Here is an 18314-nt window from a genome sequence, read left to right on the forward strand (position 1 = left end):
AAAGTCCAGATGTAGTACTTCTAAGGGAGAGTATAGTACACCTATCAGTTCCTATTCAGAAACCCATATATCTCTTAATGTTACCCAAAATTGCATTAGCCTTTTTGGCTACCACATGACACTCATGGTTAGTTTGTAATCTGTTAAAAATCCACATATCTTTTTTCAGACTACTATCTAACCCTTACTTCCCCATCCTATACTTGTTAAGGGATTTAACCCTTCAGGAATTTTTGAACCTCAAGGTAAGACTTCACTTTTACTTTTAATTATTTTCATCTTACTAGATTCATCCCAGTGCTTAACCTATCAAGAACTTTTGGGATCCTGACCAAGTCCTCCAGTGTGCTCCCTCTGAGCTTTATGCCTTTGGTAAATTTGATGACTCTACCATCTATGCCTTTCTCCAGTGAATTGATAAAAATGTGAAATAACAAACAGGGAAAAGCACAGTTCTGTGGAGACTCATTGCCACATTGATATTGGACCATTAATGATCACCCCTTTGGCTTGCCATCCCAACAGCCCAGAATCCATCCAACTTTCTTGTCCATACCCACCCATCCGCTCCATGAGAATGCATGAAATATTTATCATTTCATCTTTGCTAAAATCTAGGTAAATGATATCTAATAGTTTAAGAACAATGTCGAAAAAGAAATAAGATTAAATTGTCATGATCTGTTCTTCATGAAGGCATGCTGACACATTGTAATCACTATTTCCCTTTCTATATCACTAATCATTCCTTTAATGGTCTGTTCCAGAGTTTCTCCAAGAATCAAAGTCAAGTTCCCTGGCCCATAGATTAGTTAGTTGTCACTCTCCATTTCCACTCAGATTTTCATATGTGTGTATATATGTATGTGTTCATATATGTATATATGCATTCCTATATGTATATATAGTATATAATGTATATCTGTATATATTATGTGTAATGTATATGTGTGTATGAATACACATATAAACATGCACATATATACATGCATACACACATATATACATGTGTGTATATATGTATATATTCTGAACTGAATGTGCTGCCAGTATGTCAAACTTAACAAATATAAAACTGAGCTTACTATCTTTCTCCCTAAACTTGTCTTTCTACAACACCTTTTATTTTCTGTTGATGCAGCCATCATCAAACTTTGAAAGCAATTTTTACTTTTCTTCCTCACTCCTGACATTCAATTTGTTGCCTAGTCTGGTTGATTCTCCTTACCTAGGTTAGTATCTCTTAAAATGACTCTCCTACTAATAGATTCAAAACCCTAATTAGACATTTTTCACTGCTTTCCTTGGCTGCCTGAATATTCTTCTCACTGGCCTCCAGTTTCTCCTCTCCACAATCTCTTTTTTTTAAAAAGTTTGCAAAATGCTCATTAATATATGGGTCTATGCCAAATTCCCACTCAAAAATCTACGGTTTTGTTTCAAGGATCAAATGGAAATTTTTAGGTTCATCTATAAGACCCCCCCACAGTCTGGCCCCTAGTTTACCTTTCCAGTCTTATTTCACATTATCTCTCCGCACCCCCAGGCATTTATTCTTTTTTAGTATCTATGTCATGTTAACGACTCTGTCTGAAATTTCATACTTTATCTCCTTTTTTCCTGTGTCCACATAGAATACTGCACCTCCTCACCTCTGTATTCTGTAGTTTTTCTCTTTGTTTAGGGTTTCATTCACATTCTGACTTCTCTGAGATCCACTCAACTCCAAGGGCCTTCTTCCTCCTTAAACTTTCTGAGAGCACTTTTCTTGCATCTCTCCTTTGTCTTTATCCCCTTCTACCTTGTATTATATTTATTTATGCATAAGATGTCATCTCTGACCCTTTCCGCCACCCCCAGTAGCATGTAAACTCCTTGAATTTAGTGCCTGTATTATTCTCATCTCAGGCTCTCTCTCCTTACAGAACCCAGAATTGTTCCTTGCTTATGTCAACCAGTCAACAGACTTTGTGTACTATGTGCCAAGCACATTGCTAAGTACTACAATACAAAGAAAGGTCAAAAAACAAACTGCTTCTCTCGAAGTGTTTATGGTCTAAGGAGGAGATAACACGTAAACAGCTACATACAAAGAAGATGTGTACAGGATAAACTAGAGATAATCAATAGAAGAAAATCCTTCTCTCTGTTGATCATCTCAGAGTTCTTGCTTTGTAAATATTTGTTAAATTATATGTGCAATCTAAAACTCTCACAGAATTTTTAAGCATTATTTCTCAAATAGTCTTGAAAATGACCATGCCAAGTTAATAGATATAAAAATGCTTCAAATGTGTATACATTGCAGATGTGTGGATATCAGACAACCACACTATAACAAAGACAGAAAGAAGGAAAAAAAGTTTTCATTCTTGCACCATTTCAGCAAACAAATGATCTGCTTTAGCTATTTCCTTACCCTGATATGTAAAGTTGAAAGGAGCCAGATACAGAAGCCAAGTCTCTGAAATCAAATTGTGCTGCCTGTTTAACTAGGCAGTTTGGCCTAATTACAAGAGATGCTGTTTCACTCCAAACTTTTTTTTCCTTTCCTGGCATCCCAAATCTACTTGAAACACGAGCTCTGTACCCATTCTTAGAGTAGATGATCTCAACCCCTTCTTTACCTTTATCAAAAACATCTGATGTGTACTTTCTAAACCCCATGCCTCCAAGTAACTTGAAGTATTCTGTAAGTCTTAGGAAAACTCATTCCCACTTCTTCATTCAGCAGTCATGCCTTAGGCACCTTCTATGTGCAAGGAAGTATACTCATTTCTGAGAGTATTGAAATAAAAATGCCATGGTACCATGTTCCCCTTAAGGTTGCATTCTATTTCAGGAAGGTGGGAGTTGGGAAGAGGGCATAAAACATATACCCACAGGAGTGCAATACAAGGTGAGCCTTCCAACCCACCCCACCCCTCTAAATGTCACAAGGAAATCTGAGGAGGGAGAAGTCCCTTTCATTTGGGAAGGCTTTATGCAGAGAGGGTTAGCAGAACCTCTAATAAATGTAAAGATTCTGAAAAGCAGAGATGGGCAAGAACTGCACTCTAGACATTGGGAATAATGTAAATATGTGCCCAGAGGTAAGAAATGGCATTCTGAGTTCATGGAACAATTTAGTAGACTAGTTTGGTTGGAACACAAGAAAATACAAATGAGGATCAACATGAAAATATCATGGAAAGGCAGGTTGGTTATGGATGATGAAGAATTTCAAATACTTGACTGCATAACTTCTCAAGATGTCTGAAGATGTTTGAGCAGGGGATAGAGTGAAGACTAAGAAGACTATTTTGACATCTGAACCAAAGCTACTATTTCTAGCAATGTTCTTAATAGAATGTATGCCAGTACCTAGCACTAGCCACCATCCCCTCCCTTTCACTCATCAGTTTGACCTCTAGCCTTCTCACATATGCCTAACAGTGTGTTTAGGATGCCACAGTTCTGTTCCTTGACCTGCCAGTCATCTCAAGCTCCTTTCTTCTTTTTCTTCATCAAAATTTTGCAGAATGCACCTGGAGCCTTCTTTACGTCATTACTCCCACTCATAATTTGTAATATGGCTTCTTTCCTCAAGATTCTACAGAAATTACACCCTCTAAGTTTCCCTATGAGCATTATAGTAATCAAACAATAGCTTTTTTTCAGGTTTTCTTTTTCTTTTCAATGACTTTTCTTCAGTTGAATTCCTACTTGACACACAGTTCTTGGCTAATATTTTTGCCATCTTCTCCTAGTTTTCATCTTACATCTTTGGCCATATCTTCTCGGTCACTTTTCCTGCGTATTTTTCCCAACCCTTTAAGATGAATCTTTCTCAATCCTGAGTCCTAGGTCTTCTTTTTCTTAACTGCCGTCAGGAATCCGACTGTCAGCTCTATGTAGTATCTCATAAATACCTCTCTTTATAAAACTTTGACCTTTTACCCAAGTCCCAGACCCACGTATCCAAATACCATCTGTAAGCATGATGTTGTAGTGGAGAGAGTATTGAGTTTGGATCCAGAACAGATCTGCTTTCAAATCCTGCCTCTGACCTCTAGCCACTCTGTGGCCATGAGCAAGACAACTTCCTGGAACCTCAGTTTCCTCATCTAGAAAATGGAGATATTAATGCCTACAGTAAATAACTCTGTTATTTTTAGGAATCAAATGAACTAATTTATGCTAAGCATTGTGCAAAAACTTTAAAATTATATGTCTGGCATTGCTTTTACAACTGTATATCTCTGGAATTATATAGCACAATCGCATAGTACTTTGAATTCAACATGCCCAAGCCCGAGTTTACCTTTTTCCCAAAACATATTTATCCTTTTGACTCCATTATTTCTAGCAGTGTAAATAGCATTAATCCTTTCTATTTTGTTCAAAACGTTTGTGTTATTTTTGACCCTTCTTCCTTTTCCATCTTTCCCATGAAAGTTGCTGAGTCTTATTGACTCTATCACTTGACTGTTTCTTAAATCTTTCCCTTTTTTATATTTCAGGTCTCATACATCCGACAGGGATTTAAGAAATTTGCAATTCAGATCTTCTAATCTGGGCAATACAGTCTAATAGGCTTCTTGTCATAGTTCCCCATTGTTTTGGCACAAGCACCTAGAATGTCGCTGTGCCCCATACAGCATGCCATCCTGATTAATACACCTGATAAGGCTTAAGCAACTGTTTCAGTAGAGGCTGATTTTCTCACTCTAAAGCATTAGTCAATCAATCAATAAACATTTATTAAATGTCTGCTATGTGCCACACACATTGTGCTAACCGTTGGAGATATAAAAAGAGGTAAAAAAGACAGTTCCTGCACTCCATTAGCTCACAATGTCAGGATAACAAACTCCAGAACCTGTCTCCCTCTCTCCCGTGCTGTGCATTGATTTCTCCATTTCACTCATTGGTTCTACAGTGACTCACTTCTCTTCAATCATTTGACACAAACTCTTAACCTTTTGTCCATGATACTTCATTAGCCATAATCTACAGAAACAGTCCCAAAGCTTAAGCCTGGCACCTGTTGGATGCCTCTTTAATACGCTCACAGTCAGAAGCACAGGTATAGCCTTTACACTACTTTGAAATTGGGCACCTCCAGTTTAAAATACCATAGATATGTTATGTCCTGCATGAAAACTTTCCTAACCAAAACATTCCTAGTTGTTCTTACTTCCCTCCAAAATTAACTTGTACTCATTTTATATTATTTTATGGGTATTATGTATGCATGTGTGCACATATATCATACATATTATATATACATACATATATACACATACATTTATATGCGTACTTTTGTGTATATACTCTGTCTCACTCAACAGAAAAGAAGCTCCTTAAGGACAGGGACAGCTTCATTTCATCTTTGTAACCTCTTTTATCTAGCACATGTTCAGTGCTTAATAAGTACATATTGATCGATCAATTGATTGATTGGTGTGTGGGCTTTCAAATGCTTTCATTTGAAGGTAGTGGAGAAAGGAAAGGAATAAACACGTATTAAATACCCAGGCACTGTGCTAAGTACTTTACAAATACTTCATTTCACTCCTTACAACAACCCTGTTATGTGGGTATTCTTATTATCTCTGCTTTACGGTTGAGGAAACTGAAGCAGAGAAAGGTTAAGTGACTTAGCCAGGGTCATGCAGCTGGTATCAAAGGCCAGCTTTAAATTCAGATCTCCCCGATCCCAGCTCCAGTTCTCTATCCACTGAGCCTCCTACTCTAACAATTTCTTAAGGAGCTCCAGATGCCTCAGTATCTCGTATCTCTTTATATTCTTTCTGCCCTTCTATTTTAATAAGATAAAGTACTAGGTTTGGTGCATATAAATTTAAGACCATCTCCTCATAATAGATATCTGTGGGATATTGGGTGTAGCCAGATTGTGGTGAATAATGTAAGCCATGTAAATGACTATTTGTATAATCAGAATGGTCCTACAGCCAAGTTAGCCAACTTTTGTGTGTGGGCTTTCTCTGTAGAGAATCTATAGAGCTAACCAGACCTACTTTTGGACAAATTGTCCTCATGCATAATGTTAATAACCCCCTCATTTGTAGAGAATTTCTGACATTTTCAATAGGAGCTACAAGTCAGTTTGTATGACTTCTAGTTTACACAAGTAATATACTGTAGTATGGCAATGGGGCATGGCAGCCTGGAGTTAGAAGGAGGGAAAGTTGGGAGTGGAAACCATTGAACAAATACTCAACTCAGCAGATATTTAAGTGCTTACTGTTATGTTCAAGACAACAATAGGCACTAGGGATACAAAGACGAAAAGTAATAAATCTATATTGGCAAACAGCTAGTTCCACAGAAAAATGTCAGATATTCGGATACAGGGTGATGAAGCAAAGAAGAAATCACTACACTGTTGTTAAGCACTTTCGAGCTACCACGTGCTATGAATCCAATGAGATCATGTATGTGACGTATGTAGCCCAGTGCCTGGCATACAGCAAGTGCTGTATAAATGCTAATTCCCTTCTCCTCCTTCTCCTTTCCCTGCCTGGCTTGAAGCTAGTGATGCCTATTTTACCATCCTGCCTTTGACACATATTGGCTCTGTGACCCTCAGCATGTCACAGACTCCCAGGGTTCTGGGCAGTTCTCTAGCACATTCTAAGTAATAGAGAAGGTACTGCCCAGAATTGGTGGGGGCAATCTCCTCTCTAAAGAGTCCCCCATACCATAAAAGCACAGGTTCAGGTCTTATCACTATGACTGGGTTGTAGGCACTAGGTACATTGTATTTGACCTAGAGCCCTAGACAAAGCATTCTGAGAAAAATTGTTGGAGGTGAGAATACTTTCTGCTGCAGGGATATTTTCAAGGAGGTGGTAGCCCTTATGCTAAGCCCTGAAGCCTTTTAAAATTATTTTAAAGGATAATTATGAGGAAAGGTATTCAAGGCAGAGGGAACAGCTGTTATAGACCACAAGGCAAGATCAAGGAATAGCTTGGAGTTAAGTTTTGTTGTTCCTTGGGCTGTGCGAGGGCAATGTTTTAAAATTAAATTATAAAGTTCAGAAGGAGCCCAGTTGTGGAGGGCCTTATATTATAGAGTTTGTGTTTTAACCTCTGGACAAGAGAAAGCTAGTGGAGGCTTTGAAACTATTGTTTGCTTTGAATGAAGTGGTTTGTTTCGATGAATAGATGGAATTGACATACTAAAATTCATTTGTAGACTGATTTGTAGACTAGCTGCCTTGGTGATCAATATATAGCCTTAGGAGTACTCTTTCACTCTTCTCTTTTCTCACTCTGACTAATCACCATTTACCCAAAGGGAGCAGAGGAAGATTGATGAAAATGGGGAACAAACTAGATACCCTACTCATACCTGGTATGAATATGGAGATGGTTTAATCTGGAGTTCTTCTTCAGGAACGAGGTATAGTTTGAGCATCAGGAAGGAATGGTTCAGTCAAGGATGTGCTGGAACCAGCTCTAACTGGCTTACCCATGGTTATATTCTCCAAATGAAAATTTATACATTAGAAATAGGAAACATCAGTCACTAAAAATCAGGGCTTGATTTATTGTTTCATTGATTGTCTAGACTTAATAATGCAAATTAAACTTAAAATTGCATGTGAATGCATTTTCCCCAGCACAGCCGTCAAACACTTACCAGCACATCCCCATGTTTCTCTAGCAACATTTCTTGAAGAGTACAGTAGAAGGCTAAGGGAATGAAGTCAATGCCAGACTGGAAGTCTGATGACTACAATAACTGTCTGTTGTCTGATGACAACAATAACTGACACTTGGATGGCACTTTAAGATGCGCACAGTGCTTTCCATCCATTATTTCATTTTAGCCTTCAAATACCTTTGGATTCAGTGCAGAGCAGGGGTTGGGGAACAGCTGGATGGAGGAAGTAATCCATTTGGACAGTGTGCCTACAATTATCAGGATGGTGCCATACACTTGAAAAAGTGGCAAATCCATGATAAAAGCTAGCATAAGTATCTAAGTTTAATGGGATATTGGCAGAGCCCATAGCATGTAAGCTATCATTCTCAGCAGGATTCTTATTGATTCTTTTGACAGATACTACAGTCATGGTCACCATAACTCTTAGATAGCTGCATGTGTTCTAGAGAAACTGTAGAGATAGACCACAGGGCTCTTATAACACAACACAACATTTGAGACCAAATTATAGTAAGAATCACAAATGAAGGAGCCTGTCTTATACTCACAGCTGTGAGACTTTCCAAATCCTGGGAAGTTGGTCAGCCAGGTTTTAGAATAGACATCAATCCCAAAAATATGTTAACTAGAGGATTTTTACTACTATAGTTAATCAGATTTATATTGCTAAAATGTTGTCAGGGCATAATGGTGGCTGCCATGGTGTGTCATCTGTGGTTTGTCCACATGTAGATGTCTTATCAATGAAATAACTCTCTGTGACCTCTGATGAAAATTATGAATAAGTTAAATTCATTGAAGAATAGTAATCAGTATCTGTAGCTAATTTAATTTACATGTGATCTAAAAATTCTCCTTTTTATATTATAGAATGAGACATAAATGTCATGCCCTATATTATTTCTCTTGAGATAGGCCCAGACTTGAGCTTCCTATTGACAATGGGAATGGGAAGCTGGATTATAGAGAAGATTGCCCTGCTGGCTTAAGCCTAGCAGGCCCCATGCTGGCAGATCTGGCCTTGGAGTATGTCTGTTGAGTAAGGCATACTTACTAAGGCCTGACATAAATCAGTCAATGTCCTTTGTATTATCAGAGATGTCATTTACTAGCTAAGTTCACAAGGAAGCATCCTTGTCAGAGAAAAATATAGCTAAACTTTTAAATCAAGGTATGTAGTTATAGATAATTTTATGTAAATTAAACACAAGTACATACCAACTTTACATGTGTGTATACATAGATGTTTGTACATACTCACATGGACACATACATCTCCATATGTCTATATATAATCAAAGGGCAGACTTCAATGGATTTGGCAATAAATATCACACACTACTGTAGGGCTACCTGATACACCTTTTTGAGTTTCTTATCCAGGTTGGTGAGCCATCAGATACACTTTAGGCAGCTATGAACACAAGTTAATTGGATGCACATATAATTCCATTGAGGAAAAATAAAGCAGATGTGCCTATTCTCAGCGATACAAGAATCACACACAAATTCTTATTAAACTCTTGAAAGTCTAATAAGACTTTTGTAATGTCAAAACTAAGTCAGTAGGCCTTCTCTGAGAAAGGAGTTTTACTTTTCCCACAACAGATCTAGAATCTAAAAGCTATTCTGCTACATGGTCAGCCAAGCTCATTGCTCATGTATTAGCTTGTCTTGTCTCTCTGTGTAAGTTAATAGTTTCTATACAATTATTATATGCTTCTAAAAATGCCAAAGCTCCGTCATCATTAATCTAAAATTGATGTACTTAAGTAGATTTTCTTGTTTCTTATTTTTCATGTTCTTTTTTTAAAAGTAAAATTATAGACATTTTCAAATAGTTACGGTGCACCCTACACAATTTAGACACTGCAAGAGAGTTTAAAAAGAATACCTTTTCTAAAATATCTTATCACCTAGCTTAAGCAACATTATGTTCCCTAATATACATATATGAATGAACACAAGCAGCACTCCAGTGCCAGATTGTGTGGCACAAACCTTAAATTATGTCAGAATTTAGAGACAGCAGATAATTGTAGGCTAGAATCATCAGAAAAGACTTCTCAATCCAGTAGTAGTTTTGTATGTGTGTGTGTGTGTGTGTGTTAGAGTGCACTGATTTTACGTAAGTATTGTGTGTGTCATGTAAATTGTCTTGTTTCAAATTCCAATTTGGTTCTTAGACCTAATAACAGCACCTCATTAACTTCCATATCTATTATTCAGCTAGAGACAGTTTGGTTAACAAGGCAGGGACTAGCATTAACCTGACAATTACATCCTGATTTGTGTGGAGAGGGAGGGATGTGACCAGTTCCTCACTTCCCAGAACAGCTGTGTCTGCTACTAGTAAGGGCTGTGTCTACCAAATAATCTCTTTTTTGCCACCTAGTGGTAAGGGGATGTCATTGAATGCTTTGATTTCTGAACAGCATATTCTTAGAAATGACTGTCATTTAGCTTTAAAATCAAAAGCAGACCTTTTTCCATCTACAGAAAAAATAGCTGAAAAGTTTATTTAATTGATGTAAGTATATTACCTACTTCCAGATAATCAGCAGAAGGCAGAGTCCTTGGAATTATCTGTGAGTGTCTCATACAACGTTTTGTCAAAGTAAAATATGGCAGATGCAATTGCTAGTGTATGCAGAAAAGCAATACGGTTAAGAAGAAAGGTTTAAACTTATTTATTATGGAGAAAAAATGTGGATTTTCCTCTGACAAGAATTATATATAGTTTATGTGAATTAAAAATATTATGCTTTAGAAAAAAAGTTAGGGAATATATTTCTATTTCACTATAGATGATATAGTCTTTTGAGTGTCTGAGAAAGTGAAATGACTTGGGCTTTCATAATCTTTATGAGTTTATCTTGATTTAAGAAGTCTGATAGTCTGAAATCTGAAGGACTTTAATAGATTTTACCAGTCCAAACCTTGCTTGTCAGGGTTTTACAAATCTTTTGCTCTATTCTTTGAGAACAAAATAAATGCTTTTCTTTACTTTTGAAATACATACTGAATTTCTTTAGAATCCCTTATACTAAACACGGATATAGCTATCTTTTTAAAGGGTCATTCCTGCAGTAAAATCAAACAGTATCATACCCAGTAATCCATAAAGGCAAATACTAGTCTCAGACAGGCAAAGCATTTCAGGCATGGGAGACAGGCCAGGTAAAGGCCTGAGAAAGAAGGTGCTTTTTTTTATGAGGAACTGAAAGTACAGCAGTGTGGCTGGATCAGAGAATGCTTGGAAGGTAGTAATGTGAAGAATTGCAGAAGCCATTTTTAAATGCTAAACAGGATACTTAAAGCTGATTCTCAAGGTAATAGGGAGCTACTAGAATTTATGAGAAAGTTGTTGACATGGTTCGGTGTGTACTTTGGTGATAATGTGCAAGATGATTGGAGAGCGGAGAGATTTTTTGAAACAGGAAAACCAATTCGATAATTACTGTAAATAGTTCAGGCAGAGGTCATAAATTAGAATGTGAACTGTGTTAAGTGAAAAAAATGTGATATAAATGAAAGCTGTTTAAAAGATGGAAACAATAAGTTTGACAACTTGATTGGATATATGGAGTGAAGGTTCAAGTATGACACAAAAGTTGGGAACTTGGGTATCTGGAAGGAACAAAGGAAGGAATGAAGGAAGGAAAAAAAATTAAAAAAAAATATATATATATAGAAATTGATTAAATAGATGAGTCAGTTATAAATATATAGTACATGTATATTGATATATTTATATATCCATATCATATTTTTCAGTCTTGCATGTGTATAGTTATTTATATACAATTTTCCCCATTAGAATATGAGCTTCTTGAGGACAGGGAATGGTTTTCTTTGTTGGCTGACTGACAATTATACCTTCTTCCTTACTGAAAGTTTTCAGCTTGGACTTTTGGGACACTTTACTTTCTCTGATAATAATTAACATAGAGTGTTTTAAGTTTTGTAAAATGATTCACCTACATTTTTCATTTACAATAGCCCTGGACCTGGGCCTTGCAATGACCCTGTGAGGGAGTTATGACAGATGTAATTATGTCAGTTTTACTGTGCAAGAAACAGAGACTCATAATTTAAGCAGTTTGCCCACGGTTATATTGCTTACATATGTTGGAAGAAGGACTTGACCACAGGCTTTTTCCCTCACTCTAAATCTAGCATCTTTATCTAGTATTGACTCCATTCCTTTATCCACACTGCTTTTCATTTTCTAGGAATGGTTTACCGATTTTTTGGTGGAAGTCAGTTGCAAAAATATTTGTTTTAAAGCGGACTTTGCTGGAATATATCTGTTCTATGAAGTAATGAAAAATCTGTGTGGCTCTCCCTTCAGTCTATTGCTAATAATTCATGGGATATTAATCCAACTTTTGAATTATCTAAGCCTTTTCCTTCTTCTGTTCCCCTCAGCTGCTTATTTCCAGCATTTCAGAGCCTTTTAATACCTTTACACTCAAAAGGAGAGCTGGGGAGGAGAGAAAATTCAAAACTCATTTTGTTACCCTATTTAAAGATTTGGTGTTGAATGAGATTAAAGTCTCTGACAAAATGAGGTGGGTGATTAGCTGTGAATTTTAGTCATACATATTATGTCTCTGCTCTACTTTCATGGAATGGAGTCCACAGTTCCTCTGTGTATCCAAACCTTCTTTTTACAATCAATTGACTGTGATCTTTTTTCTTCCTTATTCTGGGGAAAAATTAATTGCATCAAATACATTTTTCTATCATACTCGTACAACGCATCTTTCCACTAACGAATTATTGTTTGATCATAATTGATATTAGTCCTTCAAAGGTTTTCCAGAGACATGACCACATTCTAATATGTTATAGTCTCTTCTAGATGAACTTCTGCTCCTCAACTACCAGGTATGCTAAAGGCCTGCAGAGTCAAGTGAATTAAACTTTGCTTTTTGACAGGTTGTCTGTGTTTGATAATTAGGATGGCTCTTATTGAGGGTTTTTATTTTTTAATTTATAAATTTAAAATAGCTGAAGTTTTAATTGTGATATTTTTTCCTTATAAATCAGCCTAAAAAGTAAAGAAAAATTATTTTAATGAAATTTCTGCCAACTATTAGTCTATACAAAATTTATATCACAGAAAGTTGAAATAAACAAAGTTGCCAATCTAATAACATTTTTTCTCTCTGTCACCTCTGGAGGGAGGAAATGAAGTTATTGCATTATTTTTACCTGTTTCATTCAGGAACTTGTTTCAAAACATCCTATGATTATCACCAAACATCGCTGCTTGGTAAGGCTTTACCTTGTCACCGAGGGTAAAAGACCAAGTATTAAAGGGAAGATGATATGCTGGATTATAACTGAAATAGCCTTTCTGTGTAGTCCCTTAAGGGTTCTATGTTCTTAAGAAACAGTGCACAATTGATAACAATGGTTTCTCAGTGAATATCACTACATCTAAGATGACAGAGAGTTTGCACTTTTATTTAGACTCAATTCTTTTCTTTGCATTTCTTTTAACAGTGATCCAAATCAGCCAGTTCCACAAGATACCAAGTTTATACACACAAAGCCCAATCGTTTTGAAGAAGTCGCCTGGTCCAAGTATAACCCGAAAGATCAGCTATATCTACACATTGGTCTGAAACCTCGGGTAAGGGATCACTATCGAGCAACCAAAGTCGCTTTCTGGTTGGAACTTGTACCTCATTTGCACAACCTGAATGAGATTTTTCAGTACGTTTCCACCACAACAAAAGTCCCTCCTCCAGACATGACATCATTTCCTTATGGTACTCGACGTTCTCCAGCAAAAATCTGGCCAACTACCAAACGTCCAGCCATCACACCTGCCAATAATCCTAAACATTCAAAGGACCCTCATAAAACAAATCCGGAGGATACAACTGTTCTAATTGAAACGAAACGAGATTATTCCACCGAGTTAAGTGTCACTATTGCAGTGGGCGCTTCCTTATTATTCCTCAATATTTTGGCTTTTGCCGCCCTATACTACAAAAAGGACAAAAGACGTCACGAGACGCACAGGCGTCCCAGTCCTCAAAGAAATACAACAAATGATATCGCTCACATACAAAATGAAGAAATCATGTCCTTACAGATGAAGCAGCTGGAACACGATCATGAGTGTGAGTCTTTACAGGCACATGATACCCTGAGACTCACTTGCCCACCTGACTATACCCTTACTCTGAGAAGATCCCCAGATGACATTCCGTTAATGACACCCAACACCATAACCATGATTCCCAACACATTAACAGGAATGCAGCCTTTGCATACTTTCAACACCTTCAGTGGAGGACAAAACAGTACTAATTTACCCCATGGACATTCAACCACTAGGGTATAGCTCTGCCATTACCTTCCCCTCCCTTACTCTCCTTCCCTCAGCAACATGGAAGAAAGAAAAAGAAAAAAAAAAGGAATGTTTTTCATCAAGCAGACTTCAGATAAAAGGAGAAAGGGCAGTCATTATTTTCTTACTGACCCTTTTCAAAGGAACTTTCCAATATTAAAAAGATCAACTTCAAACCCTGTGAAATGTGAAACGTGTACATTGCTATTATAATACTGCTTTAAGATCCCAACCACTTCAGTGAAAGTTTAATGTGTAAAGGACAGAAGAATAGCTGCTTCAAAGACCTGGATGTTTTCATTGTAAGAAACAGAAGCTAAATCTTCTGGAACACAGCCAAGTGACTCAACCATTTTTTTTAAACTAAAATTGAAAAAAAAAAATCTTTATGTGCCATGCCATGAATGGCCCTTCTTAAGTGAAGACAGTATCACGGGCTTTTACTCATTGTATGAAGTTGTAATCCTGGAGGAAGGAAAAGTAGAATTTTATTATAAAAATAAGAGGACTGACTATGCAGTTATATACGTATAGTTCTGTGCAAAGAGATGATTTGCCAGCTTGAACTATATTTAAGAAACTTTGTAAAAAATGTACATAGATGTGAGTTTAAACACACAAAAGAACAACAAAAAAAGCTTTTATTGATGTTTTCAGTTTGAAAGAGCTTTTAGAAAGATTGTGCTTTCAGTTGTGATCTATATGTATATACACATTAGTCATATTGCCCCTGTTTCCTCCAGAACGAGAGGGGACTTTTCTTCTTAATTACTTGTGGTAAACAAAGACATGGGATTTTCTAACATGTTTCATTTGTAGGAGGACATGGCGTCATACAGAAAATAAAGGTTGTCTGTGTGGCCTGCACATTTCCCCTTACAGGTTGCACAAATGCATGTTAAAGCATTCTTAGGAGACGGTTGTTTTTAGACAACATTTATTTTGGGGGTGTTAGCCTTCATGAAATTGCAACACAAAGATGGATCAGAAATCTGGAAAAAAATTACTATTTAAAGTTTATTGAATTAAAAGAAACACACACACACACAAAATGAAAAAAAAAAAAAATACAAGTCCAGTTCTGTAATTCTGGTTATTTGAATATGTTTGGGAAGAGTTGCTTCCCAGCCCAGTACCCTGCCAAAAGTAAAGAAAGCCTGCCTTTTGGTTAGCCCTTTTCTCCCTACCCCCAATCCCCTCCGACCCCCCCACCCCTCAGTAAATCTAGCTCTGTGTTCACCAGCAGCTGCGGAAGAACTCTGGCTGAGAAAGTACCTGCTCAGCGTTCCTAATCAGAAGAAATTTGCAGTTTGAAGGAAGAAATGTGTTTTTTTTCTTTTTTAAAGAGCAAGTTTCTTATTTATCAAAATACAGTGATGAAGTTTTTTCTTCCATATTTCATTTAGGTGATAAAGCTTATGCCTGTCTGAAAACATTTTTTTTGCGGGTTTCTTAAACAGCAATCACCAATCAGTGCATATGATAGAAAGAAAAAAAAAAAAACAGGAACAATAAACAACTATGCTTTGCATGAGTTTTCTTGAAAGTATGGATGGCTTCGCTGTCAAGTTACCATATGAAAAGAATTAACCCGTGACTTTTTTGAATCAGAGAGCCGGAGACAAAGCAGTCATCTTTCAAGGAGTCGATGATCATTTCCTTTTTCTCTTTTGTAATTTCTTTATTTTTTTTTCTTTTTAAAAATTTACCTAAGGAATGCTTCAAGTGTCATAAGCTGGAAGTAAAATATGGTTGCTTTATATTTTGTCTTTTGAAAGTTACTGGGTCACCAAGAAATAGTAACCAAAGATATGTGAAGAGTCTTGCTCTGCACTTGAACATGTACCCAATCCCAGAAACCAGTTCTTCAATTTCATTTTTAAGTTGGACATAACACTATCACTTCCCTACCCCATGCTGTATGTAACACACATGCTGCCTTGCACCCTTTTCATGAAGTCCTTTGGATAACCAGTCCCTGAAGCATAACTGTAGAAATTCTCAATATCTGTGAGCTCTTTTTTCCAAGAAAGAGGATTCATAGAAAAATGTGGTAATAACATAACAAAGTCATGACTTTCACCTAACTTTCTAACTTACCTTTGAGAGTGAGGTGGCACACATATATTAGGTATACCCCCAAATTAGTCCATGGTGAAGCAACAGCATCTACTTGTATGTAGTGATCCCATAGAGAACTGTTTCTTCCTTGATTCATCATTTATTATACCTGACTCTTAGTAGGCTATACCCATAAGCTTATGTATTGCCTCCACTGAGAAAGTAAATAGGCTCTTTATCAAACAAACAAACAAAGGCAGTGATGCTTGGCATCATAATAAGTTGGGTATGTTTGTAATGTGAAATACAGTATATGTTTAGTATTTCCAATTGTCTTCTGCTAGCAATATGTACAGTAATGTGTCAGGCTTGTGACATTTGGGTAAAACAAAAAGTTTCTGTAAGTGAATGATTTTAGCTTTTAAAAAATGATTATGATCAAAGTCAATTTACTACATCTTAAATGATATCTGATTTCTACATGGAAAAGTGTTATAGGATCTTCATAGCATTCTATGAGAACAAACTATTCTTGCAATCTGTTAAAAAAGGGGAAAAAAACTTTCCCAGGCTTTTATTCTTGACCTTCAAAGGCACGCAGGGTTTAATGGTTTCTTTGGTTATTGTTTTGCAATTTTTTGTTTTTGCCTTAAGTAATGATAGAAGATATATATGGCTGGACACATATGTATAAACTTTTCAGCAGCATTTTTAATAATAAAATATCACAGTATTTTCTAATGCTTTGTGCAAAGAATTATGTGTCCATCCTTTTTTGTAGGCAATCTGGTTCTCTCCCCCCACCCCCAATCCTGAACCCCTTCAAAAGTGTTCTGAATTGTCAAAGGGAAAGGATATGTTGTGACATAGGCTATAAACACACTAATTAAATTAGTAATGGATGTATCTTTCAAGATACTGCCAAGTATTCTTTTCTCATGCCATTACTATCAAAGCCCTGCAGGCCTGCTGTTAGGATAAGTAAGTTCTGGACTTTGAAGCTCAGGATATGAAGATGCTGCACAAAAGAAAATGCCTTGTATTTCTTACTAACATTGTTAGTGATTCCTATGGAACTGTGTGTTTAATCTGTGTTTAACACTATTATATATCAGAGTCTTTGAAAGGAGAGCATATTTTCTTCTCTGCTTAGGTAAATCTGAAGCCTATAAATTGGAAATAATAGGAGTAAACAAAGTAGGATTTAAGGGAAATCAAATTAACATATTTTAAGTTAAAGAAAAATGTGCACACCGATGTTTAGATGGAAGAATAATAAGCAAACTCACGAATGAGAGTGCTATTTGTCCTATTTGTAAAAATGAACTTTTTCTTAGCATAGAACAAGATTCAGATATATAGATAAATAAATAAAATCTGAAGAGGCAAGAGATAGATAAACAAGATGGATACACACCATGCAAGCTTTTGGAAAATGTGTTCTAGTTTGTATTCACCTGGTGATACATAGTAATTTATATTTTTATCTCATGCCATACTAGAACTCATATACCATTGACCTTTCACACCCTTTATAGTAGATATCCAGCATACTTTTGTTGAAGTCAACTTCTTGCTTTTAGCCCTGATACTTGCTTCCTGTATAATCTTGGTAAGTTATTTATGGGCCTCATTTTCATAATCTGTGAAATAAAAGGATTGGAGAGACACAGCCTCTGAGGTTCTCCCTAGATCTAGAACTGTAATCCTGTGAAGTGGAATTTAGAAAATGTATATCCAGAAATGTATTCCCTTGAGACACTAGTAGCTTTCTAGATCATTAAAAACCCAATAAGTGGTATAACTCCATTTGCATTTATCCTCCCCATTGTTTAGACGGTTAGAAGTCACTTGCTATAGTTTTATAGGCTTGTGTCTGTGTCTTCTGTAATTCCATTTCAGGTCAATTATCTCCCTCCCTCAATGCACCCATTTACTTACTAAGATGCTCATTAATTGATAAAGGATGAAAAACATCTGAACCCATCGGCAGAGAATAAAGGTGCTGAAGATTCAGGTGTTCTTTTTAAAATTCTTTTCAAGCAATGGTGGATCTTTAGGTCTAATAACAGCTTTAAAATATTGGTGAAGTACATGTTTGTCGTTGATGTTTGCTCACTTTGCTTTCTTTTTCCCTTCTCCCTACTCTTAATACCCTCCCTGCAGAAGTCTTATGCTCACTGATCCATGGAATGCCCAGAATCC

General features: G+C 36.5%; 1 protein-coding gene across 3 annotated transcripts in view; it reads left to right on the forward strand.

Annotated features, from left to right (window-relative positions):
* The window catches only part of NLGN4X (neuroligin 4 X-linked), a 482117-nt gene extending 465251 nt beyond the window's left edge, over positions 1–16866 (forward strand). For all 3 annotated transcript variants that reach the window (XM_069072830.1, XM_069072832.1, XM_069072831.1), the window contains one exon: positions 13193–16866. In XM_069072830.1, the coding sequence (XP_068928931.1) occupies positions 13193–14042 (850 nt within the window). In that variant the 3' untranslated portion in view covers positions 14043–16866. The remainder of the gene's footprint in view (positions 1–13192) is intronic.
* Positions 16867–18314: the final 1448 nt, after the last annotated feature.

Source organism: Petaurus breviceps, unplaced genomic scaffold, assembly GCF_028583685.1.
Source record: "Petaurus breviceps papuanus isolate PSGF00001 unplaced genomic scaffold, PetGlider_PUasm1.0 90849, whole genome shotgun sequence".
NCBI lineage: Eukaryota > Metazoa > Chordata > Mammalia > Diprotodontia > Petauridae > Petaurus > Petaurus breviceps.